At 38.1% G+C, this 22,756-nt stretch overlaps 1 protein-coding gene across 2 annotated transcripts; it reads right to left on the bottom strand.

Moving 5' to 3' along the window:
• Positions 1-6,236: 6,236 nt before the first annotated feature.
• On the bottom strand, positions 6,237-21,818 carry FAM98A (family with sequence similarity 98 member A). Of its 2 annotated transcripts, NM_001246541.1 has the most exon segments (8): positions 6,237-8,018; positions 8,104-8,271; positions 9,136-9,252; positions 9,814-9,894; positions 10,909-11,093; positions 14,655-14,789; positions 17,975-18,123; positions 21,659-21,767. In NM_001246541.1, coding segments are annotated over 8 exon segments (1,557 nt in total). In that variant the 5' UTR covers positions 21,712-21,767; the 3' UTR covers positions 6,237-7,349.
• Between the last annotated feature and the right edge of the window lie 938 nt (positions 21,819-22,756).

Raw genomic sequence — 22,756 nt, 5'->3', positions numbered from 1 at the left:
AAAGCTAGAATACAAAAGCAAATTTGAACATCATGTTGTACAGTTTAAAAAAAAAAAAAGCAAAAAGATGCATAGCCGATTGCCCATCATAGATTCTTTATGTCTGGGTACTCAGGATATCTTAGGCTGTTTTCAAGTTGTAGGAAGGGGAAATAATTGAGTGCTATGCCCTTCTCTGCAACATTTGTTCCAAATCTGAAACAGGAGGAGTAAAGAGATTTCTCCCTAAGATTGTGCTTAGGAAGTTCCTGAATATTAGTTACCTCTGTATTGATAGTAAACACTGAGTGTATATTATGTGCTATACATTGTGGTATTTTATACGGATCATCACATTTAATCCTCCCAGCTCTTCTAAGAAGGTGGGAATTACTTTCACTTTAGAGATTGGAATATGATGGGTTAAATAACTTGCTCAACATTACGTGGCTAGTGTACCAGACTGCTTCCTGGTAATTTACATGAATTGTTAGTCAAGTATTTGTTGCATCCACCCATTGCTCTCAAATTTTAACATAGGTACAAATTTCATTGCCCTAGTTTGTTATACAGTAGGTATCTAGGGGAAAAGTGCTTTCCATTACTTGTATTTTTTCCAGAGTAAGCACTTAAATAACTGATAAGGTGTTAACCTTAAAAGAGTGGCACCACAAAATTTAAATTTATTACATTTCATTATCATTACAAACGAGATTTTTTAAAAAGCCCTGGCTCATCCTTTTAGGTTGTAATTTACTTTTTGTTTGTTTCATTAGAAAATTTTTCACTAATTTCTACTAATTGAGGGTTAGAATGAAGCAAATTTCTCTGTAGTTAGTTAGACATTCGTGTAGTTAACTTGTGATTGATCATCTTCCACACCCTATCACATAAATTGGTTTCTATTGGAAAAGAAACAATTCTGAAGCAGTTAAACCTTGAGAGATACTACAGCTGGTGTTGACTAAGGCCTTGATAAGTGCTGGAAATTTTGCATAACTGGGAATAAACTTACCTGTTCTGAGGACTTGATAGTACTTTTCATACATTTTGCAAAATAAGCCTGTTATCTCGACCATTTTGTAAATGCCTCATAAATAAAAGTAAGAAGCCAGGCGCTGTGCCTCACACCTGTAATTCCAGCACTTCGGGAGGCCAAGGTGGGAGGATCGCATCAGCCCAGGAGTTTGAGACCAGCCTGGGCAACATGGCGAGGCCCTGGCTTTATGAAAAATGAAAAAACTTAGCCGGGTGTGGTGGTGCCCACCTGTAGACCCAGCTACTCGGAAGGCTGAGGTGGGAGGATCACTTGAGCTTGGGAGGTCGAGGCTGCAATGAGCTATGATCACTCTAGTCTAGGCCTGTCGTTCATGCATTTATTCATTTATAAACCAATAAATAAAGAGAGAGTACTAGATATTTGAACCCCTAAATAATTCTATTATTGATACTTTTGGGTTCTTAAAGATTTTCAATTACATTTTCTTTAAGACTTCCCTGGCTTTTTGTAACCTTTCAGAGTACATCACTTCATTCCACTAAATGTTACACTGTTATTTTACTCAGTCCTTTCTCAGTGAAGCTTCTAGAACTACAGTGGTCCCTTGGTATACAGGAGATTAGTTCCAGGACCCCTGAACTAATGCACATACCAACATGCACACACCAATATGCACACATAGTCAAGTCCACAGTCAGCCCTGTGGAACCCACATATATGAAAAATCAGCCCCTCCCTATACGGAGGTCTTTACATCCTGTGAATACTGTATTTTCCAGCGGCATTTGGTTGAAAAACTTTCTCATATAAATGGATCTGTTGTTCAGGGTCAACTATAATCTAAATTTATGGTTTATTTTCTCATTCTTTCCTTAAACTCCAGAAAACTGGTCTCATTTTTATTCTGAAACTGCTCTTGAAAATGCCACAAGAAAACAACACCAACACAAAAACGCCGCAAGACATACGGCTATTTTTCAACTCTAGTTCGTTGAATTTCTCTGTAGCATCTGGAATTGTGCATTACTGAGCTCTGGAGCCAGATGGCCCTAGGTTTATTCCAGCTCCCCCGCTTACTAACTATATGGCTATGGGCAAGTCTTCTCAACTATCCTGGCTTCATACTCTTCACATGTGAAAAGAGGGTTAATAGTAGTACTCATGTTGCTCTCAATAAACAGTAATAACAGTAATAAATTACCATTCTTACTACCAACCCTAAGCTTCCACAACACTGTTCTCTAGGTGTCCCTCTTACTCTGTGACCCTGCTCCATCTATCCCTTAAGTGATTAATCCTTAAGATTCCATCCTTGGTCCACTGCCCCTTTCCTCCCTTTTTGGATGGTTTAATTTGGAACCATTTTTCTGATGAAATGTTTCAATGCAAAAATCAGTGGATGTTGATCATTCCCAGGCTTCTATCTCCAGGCATTTTCTGGAGTTTCAGACTGAAATCATTTCCCCCAGCACACCTTTCCCCCTTCTTCTAATTTCGATTTCAATTGGTAGTTCATCATCTACTCAATCACAAACCAAAAAAAACAAAAACCAAGGTTCATACTACATTTCTTGTTCTAATATACTCCTATAATATTTGCCTCCGACATAATTCTCAAATCTGCCCCTTCTATACCCTTACTGTATCTACCACATTAATTTAAGCTCTACGCTTCTGATTCCAATCTTTGCCCTCCTCGAGTCTATCCCCTGCTCTTGAGCCAATAATTTACACAGAGCCAAACTTGAATATGCCGTGTTATTGGTATACTACCGTACACAAAGTAGCTCCAAGTTACTCAGGACGGCATGGAGAGCCCTCTATTACCTGACCCCTGCAATCTTTCCAATTTCTGCCAATTTCCACCCCATATAAGCAATACGGAAACACCATGCTCTCCTAGTACCCACACGTAATTTTCATTATTATTTATGCTACAATTACCTATGTTTCTGGCTCTGTCACTCAGTCCATGCTGAGACATTTCTCAAGCCATGGACTTTCTACCTCAGGCCAGCACAGTGCTAGAATATAGCAGACACTCATTTTTATTGAACTGAACTACAGGCCTTTCTTCTTCTTCTTTTTTTTTTTCCCCTGAGATGGAGTTTCCCTCTGTTGCCCAGGCTGGAGAGCAGAGGTGCAGTCTTGGCTCACTGCAACCTCTGCCTCCCGGGTTCAAGCCATTCTCCTGCCCCAGCCTCCCAAGTAGCTGGGATTACAGGCGTCCGCCACCAAACACAGCTAAGTTTTGCATTTTTAGTAGAGACGGGGTTTCACCATGTTGGCCAGGCTGGTCTTGAACTCCCGACCTCAGATGATCCGCCCACCTTGGCCTCCCAAAGTGCTGGGATTACAGGCTGAGTCACTGTGCCTGGCCAGGCCTTTTTTCTTCTTGAAAAAATTATAACTCAATTTAACAAATACCGATCATTTTAAGAGGTTTTTTTCTCCCTGACCCAAATTCCTAGGAAACATTTTTTTTTTCTTCCCTATCTATTTCTGCCCCCGGCCTCTTTATTACATTTAGTGGGCAGGGAATGATTTACTGTGGAAGTTCTCATACCAACAGTTATGTTTACTCCAACTTATAACCACACATCTGCAGGTGACTAAAATTGTGCAAGGGGAAAGTGAGTTCAAACACTGACATGCATACCTGTTTGAATCAGTGATTTGAACCCTAGGAATACATTAGTGTATACAAATATGGAAACCACAGGGGAAAAAAAAAGCATTTCTAGTTATTACCATGATAATGAAGAATGAGAAAAACAAGAAAAACAGGAAAATAAGAAGTCATAAAATGCTAAGTATTCTGTGATGAATGTACTTTTTCATTTAGGTAAACTCATTTTTTTATTTAGGTAAAATACAAATAAATACCTAAATTTTATTTAGGTAACCCTCTCTGTTAAAAAACAAATGGATCAAATGCTATCCAAATTACCTAAAGTGGGAGGCGGGGGTATGATTACATAATATAAACATATTTAAAAACTATTTTCAAAAGGATGTAATATAGGTAGACAAAGTATCCAGAAAGATACAATGGGCATAACCTAAAAATATTTAAGTCTAAGGATGGAGGTAATCTGGGCACTGGGAAATCAATTAAGTATATACAGAAATGATTCAAATGCCTTCCCTCAGCAAGAATTTGTCTATTCTATGTCTGCCACAGTTGGACACTAGATTAGTTTGGATCTAGAGCAAGAAATAAAAATGATAGTGGTACATCTTTAATAGTTTTCATAGAGAATACTGACATCCTATTCTAGTTCCTAGTAGGAGGAGGAAACAGAACATTAACTAAAGGTACTGTCTGTCTCACTGTATCCGTTTTAAGAGATAACAGTTTAAGATTTCATGTTAAAAATTCTCTCCTAATATTTTTCGCTTGTTTCTCCAAGAAATTCTCATATGCCCTCTTCCAGTAAATCATTATTTACAAGTTAAGGTTAAGAATGCATATAAGATCAAAAGATACTCTCTATACAAAACCTAAGAACTTTAATGTAACAATAAAACTAACTGGTGGTTTGAAATATCCTGTTTCTAGAGAACTTGATCTATGTTCAAGAGAAAAAACTCAATTCTTTTATGGTTTCAGAATGGGGAGGGGCGGGGGAGGAACAGCAAACGCTGGTAAGGTTCCAGAGAAAAGGGAACACTTATACACTGTTGGTGGGAGTGCAAATTAGCTCAACCATTGTGGAAATCAGTATGGCGATTCTTCAAAGAGCTAAAAGCAGAACTACCATTCGGTCCAGCAATCCCATTACTGGGTATACATCCAGAGGAATATAAATCATTCTACCATAAAGACACATGCACGCATATATTCACTGCAGCACTATTCACAATAGGAAAGACACGGAATCAACCTAAATGCCCATCAATGACCAACTGGATAAAGAAAATGTGGTACATGTACACACCATAAAATACCATATAGCCATAAAAAAGAATGAGATCCTGTCTTTTGCAGGAACAAGGCTGGAACTGGAGGCCATTATCCTTAGCAAACTGACACAGGAACAGAAAACCAAATACCACATATTCTCACTTATAAGTGGGAGCTAAATGATGAGGACGCATGAACACAAAAGAGGGAAACAACAGATAGGGGTCTACTTGAGGGTGGAGGGTGGGAGGAACTAGAGGAACAGAAAAGATAACCTTCGGGTGTTGGGCTTAATACCTGGATGATGAAATAGTCTGTACAACAAACCGCTGTGACACAAGTTTACCTGTATAACAAACCTTCACATGTACCCCTGAACATAGAAGTTTTTTAAAAAATAATAATGTTGGGGGAAAATCTAGTTTGAAGCAGGAGCTGCAGATTTCAGAACTATCAGGGCGAAATGTATCATTTGTGTTCTTACATGCTTATATTCGAAAAAGCAATCTATTAACCGTAAAGATAAATCAAAATATTTTTCAAAAGAATGAAACCTGTATTCATTAGCTATATTGTGGAGTCTGAGGCTACAAAACAGATCAAAGCAAATACTAAATATAAATACATCCTAAGATATGATACATTTAAAATATGAAACCTTGACAATTTTAATAGGAAATCCTATATAAACATAATTACTTAACAGTTTAAAGAAACCAACACAACATTCAAGACAACTTAAAACCTTAACTTAATGATAAAACACTTGAAATTGTCTTCAAATTTGAACATTTTAAAATAATTGTAAATGTTAGCTGAAAAATAAACAGGTAAAGTTAAAAGGATCAACGTGGGTTTTCAAAGATGGTTTTAGTTATCAGAAGAATGTGCTTTCTCAGTAGCAAGTAGATTATTTTAAATGGCATGACATGAGTTGATTCTTTAAAAAAGCCCAATTTAGTAGAAAGGAAATACAATTTCTCTTTTGATAAACATATTTATATTTTCAGTTACTTCCTTTTTTAAAAAAAGTCCCCCAATCTTAGGAAGAATGGAGAAGCAAATAACAAAAAAACCCTGAAAACATTTTTGCCTAGTATGTGTAGCAACAGCTACACCCAGTGGCCAGAGATGAGTGGTGACGGTTTCTAGCTATATTATTATAAAAGGAAAACCTGGAAAGAGCCATTTTTCCATTTATTTAAGGTTTTAGGATAAAAGTCACCTTTCACTAAAATTAGGTTTTAAGGAAATACTCAAGAATCTTTGGGAACAAAAGCCTTAGCTCATTAGCTTGACGCAAGAGTCCAGAATAATTCAGTAGCTAAAATAAAACTCAAACCAAAGAGAGAACTTAACAGATACTTTATTGCTCACCTTTCACACAAAGCACACCTCCAGCCATTTTCTTTCACAGCTTGACAATGTTTACATGTACAAAAACCCAGCAAGAAGCATCATGTCATGTAGATTTCAGTAAGGGAGAATGTAAAACATCAACTCAGCCAGGCTTTTGTTTTCTGCAGCAATAATAAAGGGCCTCCTGCACTTAGCAAAAATCTGTCTTAACTTTGTAGTGCATTTCTTCCATTACAAAAAAAGTTACCTGCTTAAAGCAAACTAACTTGTATTTGCTGAGCCAGTGGTATTAACTCATGCATAAAACAAATTTCGGTTTGCTATTTCTTCTAGCAAATTTCAAGTAAAAATAAGGTTGAAGGAGGAATTTGTTTTGGATGGATGCAGGTCAGTTTGAATTGCTATACTTAACTAAATGCCTACATGTACTATACGTTCACAACTTAGTTTGCTTTTATAATCTTTATGGATTTTGGCCGTGTTCAAGGTTTTCAGAGTTGAGCATATGATACAGTATTCCATCAACAAAATAAGGCTACTGAATGTGCTATCTGCAGAAGAGCTCATTTAATAGGAACTGACCTAAAAGTTCCATCATGAAGCACACGTGGCGTAAAAGTCAACCGGGGGCAGAACTGTGCTTGGAAAATAGGCATTGGAATACTTTAAGCAAAACACATATAAACGGTTATTCATATGAGGAAGGTTTCCTAGTAGTAAATCTAAAAAAGTCTAGGTGAATCCTCATTTTCAAAACTGCATATTGAAAACATGAAAACTACTTATTCAAGTAATTTCTTCAAAAAAGTATGCATGGTCTGACTGTGGAATTAGTCTACTGGGCAATTAAAGGCAATTTTAATCACCTTTTAAAAAATTTTTCATAGAAAGGAGAGATGTTATGTGTTTCTCAAATAAACGGCATTATGTAAGTCCAATAAAAAAATCTAACAGAATTGAATGAAGACCTACAAATGCTTATGCCAAGCAGGAATCTGCCTGCCACCTGTGGTCTCACATTAATTCAAAATAGGTGCTGAATTCAGGATTCTGAAACTAAGTTTCTATTACTTGAGCTCTAGCAAAATGTAAGGTTCGGTAGCCTCAACTAGTGTAATGTCTTCCCTGTCCAAATCCAGAATGATTATACTGATAACCTCCATGCTGGAAATGCTGTTCAAATTGACCCCCTTGGTGATAATTCTGGCTCCCTCTTCCGCCCCAGCCTCCTCCCTGGCCTGCACGACCACCTCGGCCTCCACGACCACCTCGCCCACCACGACCACCACCACGATCACCATGGTGCCCGCCCTCTTGGTATCTATTGTCCTGCTGGTAGCCACCACCCTGGTATCCACTTCCTGTATATGAAGAAGATGTTTGGAAGCCACCATAACCTCCGCCTTGATAGCCACCACTGCTGTGGCCACCATGATAGCCACCTGGCTGGAAACCTGAATCTCGATAACCACCATCTTGGTAGCCACCTCCTCCACCACTCCCTCCATCTGTCCAGCCTCCTTGATGCTTATTTCCTCTTCCTCCCCCTCGGCCACCATGGTCATAGCCACCACGTCCACCTCTCCCGCCTCCTTGTTCATGACCTCCTCGTCCTCCGTATGAGGAATGTTCATAGCCACCTCTCCCTCCTCCTCGGCCTCCTGTTTGCTGCTGGGGGCCATCTTGCCTCTTCTGCCACGGTGGCATCTCTGGGGGTGGAGGTTCGATTTCATTGGGTCTACCACCTCTGTCAGGCACCCTGCCCATCAACACCTACAGAATAGGAAAGATATTTTAAACTTTTATTTTATGAACAGAAATAAATGCATTTGGAAAAAATTAAAGGTACTCTAATCACCTTATTGATGGCACAGGCAGTCTTTTCTCTTATAGAGCCGCTGCTTGTCCTTAAAATCTTTGACAAGTCCTGCCTTGCAGCCAAAAGATGGGCAACAGAAATAGTACTTTTAGGGGATAAGACTGAACGTTTCGGCTGGTAAACCTTGGCTAATTTTTCTGTCTGGCTCTGTTGAAAGAAAAGTGTTCAAAGAGAAATGTCAATTTTCAAAATGACATAAGAAACACATATTAAATAAGTTAAAGGTCTCCAAAATATCTGATAATGATATTTACTAGGCTCTAGATGGTAGGAAAAGTTATATACTCACTACTGCTCCTACATAGTCAAGAACTACCTTAAAAGTACAGCTGCCAGACTTGTTGACACAACAAGGAGTGACAGGGACTGTGGGGGCAGGGGTGGAGTGGGAGGGTGCCCCTTTAGGGTTATGAGGCCAACGTGATAAAAAGGTTCCCCCATCATTGGTCTCAGATCAAACATACTCATTTTCTCTATTTAAATATAAGAATATAAAGCTATTTCAACAATTTTGCTTTTCAATTTTCCTATCTTTGGTTTCTATGAGGTAATAACTACCTGCTGAATGTCCAAGGTCTTTACCTGGATTGTCTCATTTAGCTGAAAAAAAACTTAAGTCTTACCAAATTCTCCAATTGTCTATAAATCATACCAAATCCAGTATTTCTAACTTCTATTAGCAAATTAAATTATTTAAAGTAAACAAGTAATTTGAAATCAATTTATTATTTTAGTAATTTTCAGAATAACTCCATTTCTCTCACAATAAGAACTTCTCTCTCCAATAAGAACTGTAAAATTCAGATTTGTTAAAAAATAGAAAATTGAAAAATAAATGTTTTCGTCATTGCTGAACAGTTGAAAGAACCACTACTCAATAACTCACTAAGGAAAAATCCCTATGTGTGTCTTCTATGTACTTCTCCCATAGTTGCCAAGTAGCTAAATTGTTTAGATGTTCAGGGATCATGTCTATAAATAGTCTGCTCTTTTAAATTATTTAATGTGTACCTTAGCTCTGTCAGACCAGCCAAAGGATTGTACAGTGACATCCAAACGTTTTATTAGCAGCTTTCTCCGGACTTCATATTCATTGGCTATGGCTTGGTTAATTGCTTCTATCTTTTCCTGAAGCAAAATTAAAAAGACTAGTTAGAGTTTAAATCTGCTTGATTCTCTGTCCCAAAAGGGCAAAAACTACGCCTGTGTCATTCATAACTGAGATCCCGGCCATTTAACAGTCAAAAGTTCTTATTCCATATAATATACTAACAATTAATGAAATGATAGGTGACAAAAAGCTGATTCGCAAAACATAATGAAGAGTATGTGAAGTACACAATTCTTATTTATCTTTCCCATAATTTACTGTGTGAAGCTCAGCCCAGTGAAGTTTTTGGCTTGAAGGCAATCCATTTGGCAACGAGAAACATGCACCATACTTAATTTCAGTTTACTTTTATCAGCTGTGTGAAATATTTACAAAGTATGAGAAAAGTGCTTCTAATCTTACAAAAATAAAATTATTCTGCAGAAATCCTGAGATTCACAAAATGATTCTAAGGGTGTTCAACTAGAAAACTATGTATAAGAAAACGTAATTGAAAAAGCACAAAATGTAAGTGTTGACATGAAAATCATAAACTCTATAGTTCTTTACAAAGTTTACTCAAGATGATTACTACTCACCCAGTGGGCTGGTCCCATTGGCTTCTTCAGTAAAGGCTTTCCCACATGATTAGGTGGAACTTTTGCTAATGTTTCCTTTAACTGACACAAAAACATAAATAAATGAATAAAAACTCTAAAAGTAAAACATCCTCATCTTCCCAATTCCCATCATATCTTGCCATCAAAAGAAGATTCCTGACAGAGGCAAAGGTGGAGGATGTTTTGAAATGCAAATGTAAAAGACCCACAAGATAAAGACACTCACTGGTCCCACTCCTCACGCCTACAGAAGTCCTTCATTGCACCTAGAACAGTGCCTGACAACAGTAGGCACTCAATGAACATTTGCTGAATGGATGAATGAACACACAGGAAAATATGGACTATGGATACACTGCTGCTCCCCTGTAGAGTTCAGCCAAATTTGTGCATCATGGTACTGGTCTACCCCACAATGCAAATGTACCAATTCTTAAGAGTCCAGCAGATAAGCGTATAGGGAATAACTGTGCTATAACAAATACCGTTCTCTTCTACTCATTTTTGTTAAAATTGCTTGTTCCTAATTAATTATATAGAAAATCTTAACTGATAATGTGTGGTATAAAAATAATTCTAATTTCTTTTCACATACTAGATTATGTTAGCAGTCAACAAATCTATTTTGTCAATTGAAGCATGAGGTTTGAAGTGACTGGATTAAAAAACAAAAATATTAATATCCTTTCTGTCCAGTCAATGGGGAGGAGGGTGGTAACATTTAGTGATAAAGAACTTAAATTGACTGTATCAAAGTTCAATGATAAAATAGTTTTTAAAAGGACTGAAATCTTAATCCTTTTTACATTATATCTAGCTTACTTTAGCTTACAAACCAGTGTAAAGTTTCCTTTTTGAAAAAGAAACATGCTAACATGTTTTTAGGAAAATACTAAAATACTAATTTATCTTTAAGGCATCTAGGATTTAAAACCCAAAACTCATTTCGTAACAATTACTTAATAATATATGCACATTAGGTTCCCATTAAGAGAAATTAAATTAATTGCTTCATTTCAAACAAATGTAGGACTATGCCTTTAATACACTACAATTTGGTACTAAAGGTCTTACTTTTTTTTCAATCCCGCTGAAGAATTGGAACATAGTTATATTGGCTGGAGGTTTGGACATTCCTAGAGCAATACATATGCCTTTCAACTCTTGAAAGACCTCACTACCGCCTCCTTCTTGAGCTTTTTTTGGAGGAGCATTCACACAGAGCATTCTGGCAGCTTCTAGTTCTGAGATGAGGTATGCTGAAGTAAACAAAATAAGATTTCAAAATGAGATACAGCTATAGTTATAGTCATAAGTCTGGAGTCACAACTATATAGACCTATTGATATGTAACTGTTAAAGCTGCAAGAATGGATAAAAACAAGAAAGAAAAACTACTTTTACCTGCAAATGAAATAAGAAATAAACTGGTTATGTAATTCAGTTATTTAAGCGATATATAATGTTTAAATGTTAATTTTAAAATAAGCGATTCTCTTTGAAACCGAAGGATCGAGGTAAGTAACATCTAAAAATTTGGAATCTTGAATTCTGGTATTAAGGAACCTCCAGAACAGGGGTTGGCATCTGTTAAAAATTTTGCAAAAGAAGGCAGGTGACCAATTTTTAATGACAATTAATTTTTTTTTTTAACTTCTCACTACTTGTGAGCATCAACGACACAACTACCTTGCTCTCTTGTCTCCCAGTAATTAGGAGCCTGTCCAGACGAGGTGTGAAACAACATTTATAAAAAGTCAAAGCTTAACTCACAGGAGAAGCAGGAAGGCACCCCAGAGCTCCTTTCCCATGGTCTCCAAATCTTATGTTGCCCTCTGGCTAATCAAAGAGAGCCCTCTTTCATCTATATTCTTCTCAGGACTCCCTTCCCCCTACTTTCCTCACCCCATTCCCTTCAAAACAACAATAAAACCTTCAAAGCACTTCTTGGCATGGTTCCCTTTGTGTCAGTATCATCCCCTTGTGTGCTGATTTCAGCCTGGTATAATGGGGGCTGCAATCTGTTTCAGGTAATTCAGTTGAAGGTATAAATATTCAATCTCATTCCTTTAACATTCCCAAGGACATTTCAATTTTTATAAAAGATGATTAAGAATCATTTGAATCTTAGGATTTCTGGTTATGTGACAAAGTGAGATTCTTCTGACAATATAACGAAACCAGTTTTGGGAAAAGATATTTTCAAGGCCCTCAGGTCCTATTAGAAGTAGAAAAAAGTCAACTTGTGTATCAAATTTCCTATACCCAAAATGTAATGCTAGAAGGACAGAGGCCATAATTTTGGCAAATCATTTCTGAAAGGCTGCCAACTCCTGTTCTAAAACAATAAATACAGCTAAGTTTCTGGAAAGGTCATTCTAAATGGATTTGACACTGTAAAATCTTAACATGTTCCATACAGCAAACTGTATTTATGAGTTAAAACGTCAAAACAGTAAAACCCCACTGTTAAGACAACAACCACTGTTTTTGTACATAAGGTTTCATTAGGACACTGCCACACTCACTCATTTATATATTGTCTATGGCTGCTTTCATGCTGTAACAGCAAAGGTATGTAGTTGTGACAGAGAACTTAGGGCCACAAAGCCAAAAATATTTACTATCTGGCCCTTTTAGAAAAAGTTTGCCAACTCTTGTTCTAGAAAATCATATACTATATGATTTAATATATTGGTTCTGTAAATTTGGGATAACATAGTTCAGGTATTCACAAAATTAGGTTACCAATATAATTATCATGAAAAAACTTTAATCGTAATCAGTATGTTCAAAGCACCGGGAAAGGCACTGAAGATAACATTTTTTAAAACATCAAAAAGATGACCTCTTCCGATAATCTAGTTAGGAATAAAGAATATATGCAAAAATAAAAGATGAATAGTTCTTCATCTATTAGGAACTCAGACATCTTACTTAATTTACGTAAGGGTAACACTCTGAGAACCATAAAAGGCCAATGAAGAGCCAAACAGAGTCCTTACTCTGATACATGAGAGCTTTTCAGCCTCTCACTCAAAGGCTATTCTATTTTGCCAACAATTCTAATGAGGCTGGTTTGTTTTCCCCCCTAAAATACAATGTGATAAAAGATTCAAGTTAGTGAGGTAAGGGTGCTGGAAAAGTAAAATTATAGCATCCAGATGTGACAACTGATACTTCAAAAGTTGAGAAATATTTACATAGACCAAGTCGAAAATGAGTACATGTAGGTAAATGCTAGAATGAAAGAGAGGTTACAAACTGGGGAGAATATTTTAGAACGGGAGAATCGGCAGAAGCAAAGATAAAGAGGGAAACAGTGTGTATATATGTATGTATGAAGAATATAAAAAGTGAGTGACCTCTAGATGATTTAGTCATTTAATTGAAGAGCAAATAGTTGTATATTCTTGAAAAGCATTTGAGGTGATGATAGCACATTAAAATAAAGTCTAGAATTATGACCCTGAGTCCAAAATAATGTTCACTGAAGTCTGCTTAAGAAACAGAAAAGTCTGAAAGGCATTTTCTACTTACATTCAAGTGGTTTGTATAAGTATCAGTGCTAAAAAGGCCAAACTCTGAGCTCTTTGGAAGAATTAGCTATTCAGGGTCATTAGTAAGCATTCCACACAGCTATTATCTTCCTATGTAGATAACATATTCTAAGTTCCAAATATTGGTAAAGGATAAGCAATGCTATAAAGGAAGAATCAGCTGAGTATACTGCTATTGAATCAGTTACAGAAATTGTACAATATGAAGAATATTAAATGAATATGTAAGAACTACCAGCAGCAATATCAGTATCTAAAGCAACACCTAACCTTACGTGCACATTCCCACAATAACAATCATTTGACAGACAAAGGGGAAGTTACAAAAGTGATTCTGGAATAACTTAGTGCCTAAGTATAATGGCTATGAACACTTTTTTTTTTTTTTTAACAGAACCTTAAAAACTGAAGTTGTATAATTTTTTCAGAAACCATAATAGAGTTGTAAAAACAAAGATTTTAAAAATCCTCTGAATTGTCTGTCATAATGAGAACTATAATAGCCAGTTAACCAAAGCTTAATGTAAATGTGCTTCAGAATGCTACATAAATTCTGAGTTAAGACTATAGGTCGTATTTATTGGAAAGTTTATAGAAGGCAATAAAATTTTTGAATCTACTTACTGTTTTTCAGTGTGAAGAGACAAAACAGTAGTAAGTATGTAAAAAACATGGAAGGAAAGAACTTTTCATAAAAATTCATTTCTCAGAATAAGTACCAGAACAATGCAAGTATTATTCCAGAATATTTACAAACAAAACCAAAATCCCCAATTACCCAACCACAAAGAAATAGCAACAAGACAAAATACTTTAAATTACATTAACCATTAACTGTATCTACTATTATAAATGCTTACTCTCCTCAAAGAAATGAATTTCTAAACAAAATTTCCATTATTTCCATACTATCTTCCTAGTATACTTAAAAATGTGCTTCTAGTCTAAAATGCAAGTTTAATGATCACACACTTGAGCAACACTCCAAAACTACTAGTGATCACATTAGGAGAAGCACAACGGCCTGAGTACCACTGAGGCTGAAATATTGAAAGAGTATCAGTTACAAAAACAATAATGCTACCAGTGCACACGTCTACCCTCAGCTCCTAAATTGGAAATTTAAGAAAGTTTTATTTTAAAATGAATTTTGAATTACATTCATAATGAAATAAACAAACAAAAAACCATGGTCAGTTTATTAGTCATGGAAAACATAAACAGAAAGTAATAGCTATATTCTAGTAGCCATGAACTTACTGAGCAAGAGGAGGCAGTTCTTCTGAATGAGAAGGCGCTTGGTCACATCCCCAGATGTCAGTGAAAGATACGGGCAGTTCATCTCCCCTAGTAGCCCACTCACCTCAAGTTGGAATTCTTCAGCTTCACTCGGACCTTTTAAGAATTAAAATAATCTTATTTAATGATAGTGATTATTTTTCCATTAGCATAACAATTATTATATATAATTGAAATTGTTAATAGGATTTTCATAACTTGAGTTTTTTCCCCTTCTAATTTATCCTTTCTTACACCACTGCAAAGTTTCTTCTTTTTTTTTCTTTTTTGAGATAAGGTCTCTGAGGCCTAGGCTGGAGTGCAGTGGTGTGATCAGGGCTTACTGTAACCTCAAACCCCTGGGCTTGAAGGATCCTCCTGTTTAACTCTCCGGAATAGCTGGGCCTACAGGTGTATGCTACCATGCCTGGCTAATATTTAGAAAATTCTTTTGTAGAGACTAGGTCTCAGTATGTTGTCTAGGTTAGTGTCAAACTCCTGGCCTCAAGTTATCTTCCCACCTTGGCGTCTTCAAGTGCTGGGATTACTACAGGCATGAGCCACTGCTCCCAATCTAAAATTTTCTTTCTCAGTGTTCATTAGGTCATTCTCTTATTTGGGAGTCTTTAATGGTTCCCTAATTTCTCCCTCATCCAATCTGATTTTTTTCTGTTTGCTTTTAAAGATTCTTCATAGCTGCTTAGGTTTGTTCTTCCCAGCATATTCAGCTATAATCACCTACTTTCCCTCCACAAATATTTCCTGTGTGTGCCAGGCCAGTCTCCTCACTGTCCCATGAATAGCCAGTCTTATTTCCACTCTGTGCCTTCATTTAAGTTATTCCCTGTGACAGATATGTCCTCTACTCTCTTCCCCTCTAGCAAATCCCACCCATCCATCAAAGCCCAGTGGCCTTGCTCCTTGATGAAACCTTCCTTGTACTTGGCTGAAACTTTACCCTCGTACTTGCTGATTTCCTCTCTCTGTGAACCACAAAGTGGTTCAGCATTTAAGTACTGTACTTGGCCGGGCACGGTGGCTCATGCCTGTAATTCCAGCACTTTGGAAGGCCGAGACGAGTGGATGGTTTGAGTTCAGGAGTTCGAGACCAGCCTGAGTAATGTGGCAAAACCCCGTCTCTAAGAAAAATAACAAAAATTAGCCAGTTGTCGTGGCACATGCCTGTAGTCCCAGCTACTAAGGAGGCTGACCTGGAGAATTGCTTGAACCTGGGAGGCAGAGGTTGCAGTGAGCCCAGATCGCGCCACTGCACTCCAGCGTGGGTGACAGAGTGAGATCTTGTCTAAAAACAAACAAACAAAAGGACTGCACTTATCTCCAGTTGTTTAATTTGTGCCTAACATTCTCAATTAGAAAAAATTTGAAGACAGCAAACATGACTTACAGTCTTGTATTCCCACAGCATATAAAAAAAGCTATAGAGTTCACTGGGTGAACCAAAGGAAAAACAAAGCTCTTTCTTCATTATTTTGATTGTTCTCTATTCACTATCACAAAGGGGAAGAAATTAACAAACTCTGAGAGAGTCACTTGATCACCTGAGTCCATTTTCTAATCTGTAATACAGGAAGCCTACATTATGAATATTTTGCAAACTGTGATCTGTGAGCCCTTGAGTTCCACAGAGCTCTTTTAGAGGCAGCTGGGAGGATGAGGAGGAAAGAGCTGGGCTAAAGGTACCTCGTCTCTACTTTGTTAGAATACCTTCTAACCTGTTTTACATGTTAGCTTCTGTATCATGTTTCATTTGAGAAAAAGGGGCTCCAGGTTAAAAAGAGGTATCATCTAGTACTGGTGTTTTCAAAGGTTCCTACAGTCTCTCAAACATCTGGTCAAGAGGCAGTATAGCACAGTGTTCAAGCACACTGGCTCAGAACTTGACTACTGTTCTGGGGTTGAAACCAGGCTTCACCCCTACAGGTTGTATGACCTCAGGCAATGTATTTAAATTCTCTGGGCTTTCTTGTTAAAGGTATAACAGTAATAAAACCTGCCTCATAGGGTTGCCCTGAGGTTTAATGAGTTAACACATATAAAGTGTTTAGAACATAGTGAGTACGCAATAAATGTAAGCTGTTGCTATCATTACTGTTACACTATACTCTCCTTAATAATTAGAACTGAATGCAACTAACACGTACACATTAAATATACTAGCATGCAAGCCATCATCCTGCACAAACTAACACAGGAACAGAAAAAAAACACCACATGTTCTCACCACTAAGTGGGAGTTAAAAAATGAGAACACATGGACACAGGGAGGGGAACAACACACACCAGGGCCTGTTGCGGGTTAGAGGGCGAGGAGAGGGAACTCAGAGGACAGGTCAATAGGTGTAGCAAACCACCATGGCACACGTATCCGTATGTAACAAACCTGCATGTTCTACACATGTATCCTGGAACATAAAGTAAAAAAAAAAAAAAAATATATATATATATATACACACACACACACACACACATACACACATATATATACACATATATATACACACACACACACACACACACACTAGCATGCAAGAAGGTGAGCTCTTCAAAACGTGATTATGTGGAAAAAAAGGAATTATATGTATAGCTCTCCATAAGGGTGGGTTAACAGGTGAGTATTTTCCTTGGTCTCCTATTATAGGTTTACCTACAGCAGGAAGGAACCAGATGGTAGAGTGGTAGGTTCCAAGCTTTTGCCTCTTTTGCAGTGTCGACAAACTAGTGCAACAGTGGAAACAAAATTGGTAAATGCAGAACAGCTCTCAGATCCATAAATTTGATTGTCCTGGATCTCACTGTGATGTATCTAACGATGCATTCTTATGATAAACAAAATGTCTTAACAAAGTGTTCTCTTTCTCCCCAAGCATAACAGAATAATAATGCATTTACTCTACATGCTATAGATGCTTCTAGAATCTGGTAATCCTAAAAGAAAAATATCCCCGTATCTAGTTCTAGCCATCAATCTAGGATCTTACATTTAACATCTTACAAAATATAGGAAGTTCATACATTCTATGCTTGTGGTCTCCATTTCTCTGTATCCCAGTAATAGGGTCTTTTCAGCCTCCACGAATTTTTAAGTTACATGACTTTATTCTGGTATTTCAACTTCTGAATCACCTCTAAAAACAACGGACGGAAAAAAAATCTTGGCTTCTTTACAAATTTTTTACATTTACAAAAACTTGCAACTTTCCGCTTTAGTATTGATAATGTTCAGTTGACAATACCTCAATGTTATTTTTATACTTTGTACCTAAAAGTGAATGTTTACTTACTGTTAGTTGCTTGCACGTTTTCCTCTAGTTTACAGAGCACTCTTAATTCAGACACCAGCCAAGCACAGAGTTTGGTAAACTCGGGGGAACTGGCTCCAGCAGAGACTGCCCGAGAGAGCGCTCCATCTTCCAACAATGGGCCCTTGTAACTGGTGAGCAAGAAATTACATTTCAGAAGAAAATACAATCATACCTAATATATTACAGATAAAACATATCTATGTCTTATTTACATAAGCAATAATTTAATAAATATAAGTTAGTACTTATCTTTATTTTAAATGGACAAATATAAACATAATTTAGAACTATACTGAACCATTACAAAAAGCAGCTAAATGGTAGCTGCATTTCAACCTTTCAAAATGTAGGTGAATATCTAACAGAATTGCATATACTACTAAATTATGTCAACTTCTGTACATTTACTAAAAGCTTCCAATGTAAAAAGATTTATTTTCTTACTGTAATTGAATTGAGTATTAAAAGCAAATTAACAAGTAATAGCTAATTATACTGTAACTTATTTCAGAAATAAAACTTAGGTTATCTTTTCTAAAAATTTTCCAGAAAACAACTAGATTATGTTTTTATTTTGAGATGAGGTCTTGCACTGTCACATAGGCTGAAGTGCAGTGAAGGTACAAGCCACCAAACCTGGCTTTTTAAAAATTTTTTATAAAATAGCCAGGGGTCTTACTATGTTGCCCAGGCTTAGTTAGGTTTTTAATGACTTCCTTTAAAAGTAAAAACTTTCCAGTTAACCATTTATATCATTTTTATAAATTTAATGCCAGTTAAGACTAGTAAGACATTCTAGTACCAAAGAAACGTCAGGTTAGCTTAATAAATATTGGCAGTTAATGAACTGGTGCATCTGAATCCTAATCCTTTGTAAGAGATTCCAGTATAATTTTAAAAAATTTAAAAATGTTCAAACATTCATAAAAGATGACAGTCATAATGAACTCCAATCACCAATATTCTAAAATATAAGATTTCTGTCACTCCAAGTAATCTTAAATACATATTCTTCAGATTGCTTTACATTCTCTTAAATATTGATAATAATGCTTACTTAAGATGATACAATAAATATGCTTAAGATAATATAATGTTTAGGCCAGGCGTGGTGGCTCACGCCTGTAATCCCAGCACTTTTGGAGGCCGAGGCAGGCGGATCACGAGGTCAGGAGATCAAGACGATCCTGGCTAACACGATGAAACCCCATCTCTAATAAAAATACAAAAAAATTAACCAGGCATGGTGGAGGGCGCCTGTAGTCTCAGCTACTCAGGAGGCTGAGGCAGGAGAATGGCTTGAATCCGGGAGGCAGAGCTTGCAGTTAGCCGAGATCGCACTACTGCACTCCTGCCTGGGCGACAGAGCAAAACTCCGTATCAAAAAAAAAAAAAAAAAAGATAACATAATGTTGAGAACTACAGGTATGTTAGAGAAATGACAGTTCTCAATCCCTTTAAAATATGATTATAGGTTTATACAGTATATGCAGCAAAATGAAAACAAATCATACATAAAAAAATGAGATCACATGTAGTCTGGCATCTAGATTTATAAACTATGTATTATTAGACACTGAAATCAAAAGACTAGGCCTAGAAGTTTCTCCCTGAGTTTCACATTTAGACTTCATTAGTTTATTCAACAAGTAGTTACTGAATTCCTACTGTGTGCCAGGTAAGAGATAAAAGATGACTATTTGCCAGGATCAGTGGCATACACCTGTAGTCCCAGCTACTCCGGAGCCTGAGGTGGGAGGATCGCTTGAGGCTAGGAGTTCGAGACCAGCCTGGTCACCAGAGCGAGACCTCATCTCTTAATAAATAAATAAATAAATAGAAAAGGTAGTCATTTAATTCTAATATTTCTCAGTGAGTCCTTTAAAAGTACATTTCAGTTAATTAAGGCTGACTTTTAATGTTTGAATGCCACCAAACTAAGTAGTTAAGGTTAAAATTTATAATAGTTTTCAGAAAATCCATGGTTTACATTACACTCTATCTCAAGTAGTTATGTGATTACAATTACTACAGTAACAATTACTTGTACAGTACCCAAAAGAATAAAAAGTTAAAAAAAGGAGGGGGAAAAAAAAAGACAATAATGGGAAGAAACAGCATCCGTGGCCAATTCTTAAGTGACCACTATCCATGCAGAAAGACTACATTTAATAAGGTCTACCCCCTTCCTTTCATTCCACTCATTCCACTACAGTACTATAGTGTCATTTATTCCAGAAAGAAGCTTCTAGGATTTCATTTCCTTTCCCAGTAAAGGGACCCTCCTCAGGGCTCCTCACAGCGTATTTTCCCAGTATCCTGTGAACCCCTCTTCCACCTCACCTTGTACTCTAAGGGCCCAACACTGCCACAAAGCAACTGTTCCTTAAAAAGTCCTAATGAATGAATGGTTTCATGTGTGAACAAGCGATTCAGTCTGAGATGTCAACTAAAGAGACTATTTTGCTGAATGACTTTAACATATGCCCTGATGAAAGAAAGAAGCCCCCTAAAGTCTGGAATATTTATAAAAATTCAGAGCAAGTTTCCAAGAAAAGAACAATAGTATTTCACTGTGACAAAGACAGATGATAAGCAAGACTACTTCGTTCCTAAAAATTTCTACTAGGGTAGTAAATTATTCAAATAGGCAGACTTTGGGAATCCTCAAGGTGTTTTTTCCTAAAGAAAGGTTTCTCTCAAAGGTTTCCTTGTCATGGAAAAACCTAAGAGAAAATTTTGATAAAGAACTTGTTACTTAGAAATACAGCTAGCTAAATCTGTACTTTGTTTTGATACCGTACCTGTAGGTAAGTATCTAAGCATACAATTTGTTTCTGGAACCACATTTAGCCCAAGGGGGTCCACGTTCTCAAGTTTAATAGAGTACACTGATCTGGGTGACCCAGTGAGATAACAAACCCTATTTCCAGCTTCTAGATACTGATGAATTATGGTTGAATAACTATCAGGAGAAGGAGAGACAAAATGCAAAACAAATACGCAGGTTCTTCGTGGGTGAAGACGACCCTGGTCTAATGGGGCTCAACGAGGCAGAGTATCACAGAGTCAAAGCAAACTGCTGGTGGTTCCCAGGGACGTGGTGATAGGTTAGATGGACAAGTGAGCTGGCCAGCGGAACAGATGCAGCGCCCATAGAAGTGGCTTAGCGAAGCCTTGGGTGCATGCAGAGATGACTGGGCAAAGGAGAAATTTTGAGAGAAGTGGGGTGGGGTAGGAGGAGGGGCTCAAGATGGGAGTAGGAAATTTGGAGAACAAGTAGGAAAGCAGAATCAACTTTGGCAACCTTTAGAGTTGAGGGGTTAAGGGGTAGGGCAGGAGGATGAAGCGAGGAGAGAAGCTCGGGGAGTGGGGGTGGCGAGAACCAGAGCCCAGACAATGACACGCATGACTGACAAACGCTGCGGGTAGCTCGCCTGCAGGGAGCACTGGGCAGGCCTAGGGGTGTTGGGATTGGAGGACCCCGAGCTAGCAGTGCAGACAGTGGACGTGGCATTGGGGGTGCCGGGGCCAAAGGGAAGCGACAGCCAGGAGCCACGGGGTGCGGCGTGGAGAGGCAGGTGTCTCAGACTGGGGCGCAGGAGGTGTTCCCAGGGGGCCGGCAGCGTGGGGCTTGGGAGACCCGTGCCCTGACAGTCTTACCCTAGATCTTCCAACGACTCCAAGATGTCAGTCTCCATGAGGTCACACTCCATGCTACTGTGGTATTCAAATTTCCGAGTCGTCAGGCTCCCCTCTTCGCCGGCAACGCGTACACTCGCGCATGCGCGACTTCCCCGGAACTTCCAAATCGACAGCTGGCGCCTCAGCTCCCGCACTGCGCATGTCCGGAGCGTGCGCAAGAAACTTGGGCCCACCGACCGCCCCACCCCTGCCCACTAAAGAATTACAGGGCCCGCAGTTTTGCACATGCGCGTTACTGGATCGTGAAGCTAGCCGCCCAGAGAAGGGTAGGAGGACCGGCTGCGTGGCAGCTGGGCGTGGGGACCACGCGAAGGGGAGCGCTCTCGGCTCTGTTTATTGGGTGTACGCATGTGCGAATGTAGGGGGCGCGGCGGGCCGGGAAGGAGCTTGGAAGAGTCTCGGGACTCGGGTGGAGTCGGCTGTTAAAACGAGTCTCTGCATCCCAGACAGGAGATCGGGTGGCTCTTCGTAGGGTGCTGGCATGTGCTAGCCTTAGGTTGCAGGTCATGTAGAAAGGGAGAATTCTTGCGCTCCCGTCTTCAGGACGCGGGTGCGGGCCAAGTGCAGACGGCAGATAGCGTGCCATTTGATTTCCTCGTGGCTGCAGTAGCTTTATTTCAGGGTTAGGGATGAGCCAACTTTCCGCAGACTATGGATGTTCAGAAAGTTGGGTCGTTTTCCCTCATGCATTCTCTACCTGATGTCTAAAGCCCTTCCCAGACACTAAGCATGTTATTTTAAGGAGAAGGGGAGCTTCACTCCATAGCAAATAGAATAGAATATTTTTAAATCCACGTAGTTTAGACAGTGAATAAACTTTTTGGCTGTACTGTCATTACTTTTGACATTATTTGCCCGGGTGAAACATTGAGTTCACGATGTGGATGTGTTGTGATATCTTGGCAGTTACTGAGGGTGTGCTTAGAAATTACTGAAAAATGAGAAATGTTTTCAAAGTGATGGCGTATTTAGAAAACTATATTTAACCATAAGTTGGCGTACTGTTAAATCGTGTAGGCATTTAATTAAAGAGTTTTCATATTGATACCTGTTGAT

This window comes from Pan troglodytes, chromosome 12, assembly GCF_028858775.2.
Source record: "Pan troglodytes isolate AG18354 chromosome 12, NHGRI_mPanTro3-v2.0_pri, whole genome shotgun sequence".
Classification (NCBI taxonomy): domain Eukaryota; kingdom Metazoa; phylum Chordata; class Mammalia; order Primates; family Hominidae; genus Pan; species Pan troglodytes.
The sequence above is the reverse complement of the archived record's forward strand: the minus strand, read 5'-3'. Positions and strand labels throughout refer to the sequence as shown.

Bases quoted from the DNA above. Each gene is read 5' to 3' on its own strand.
- FAM98A (XM_063788785.1), bottom strand. The intron at 8,272-9,135 runs GTACACATTAAA...TTCTTTCAACAG, and splicing joins GCTGGTCTGACAGAGCTAAG to AGCCAGACAGAAAAATTAGC. The intron at 8,019-8,103 runs GTGATTAGAGTA...CCTATTCTGTAG, and splicing joins CTGCCTGTGCCATCAATAAG to GTGTTGATGGGCAGGGTGCC.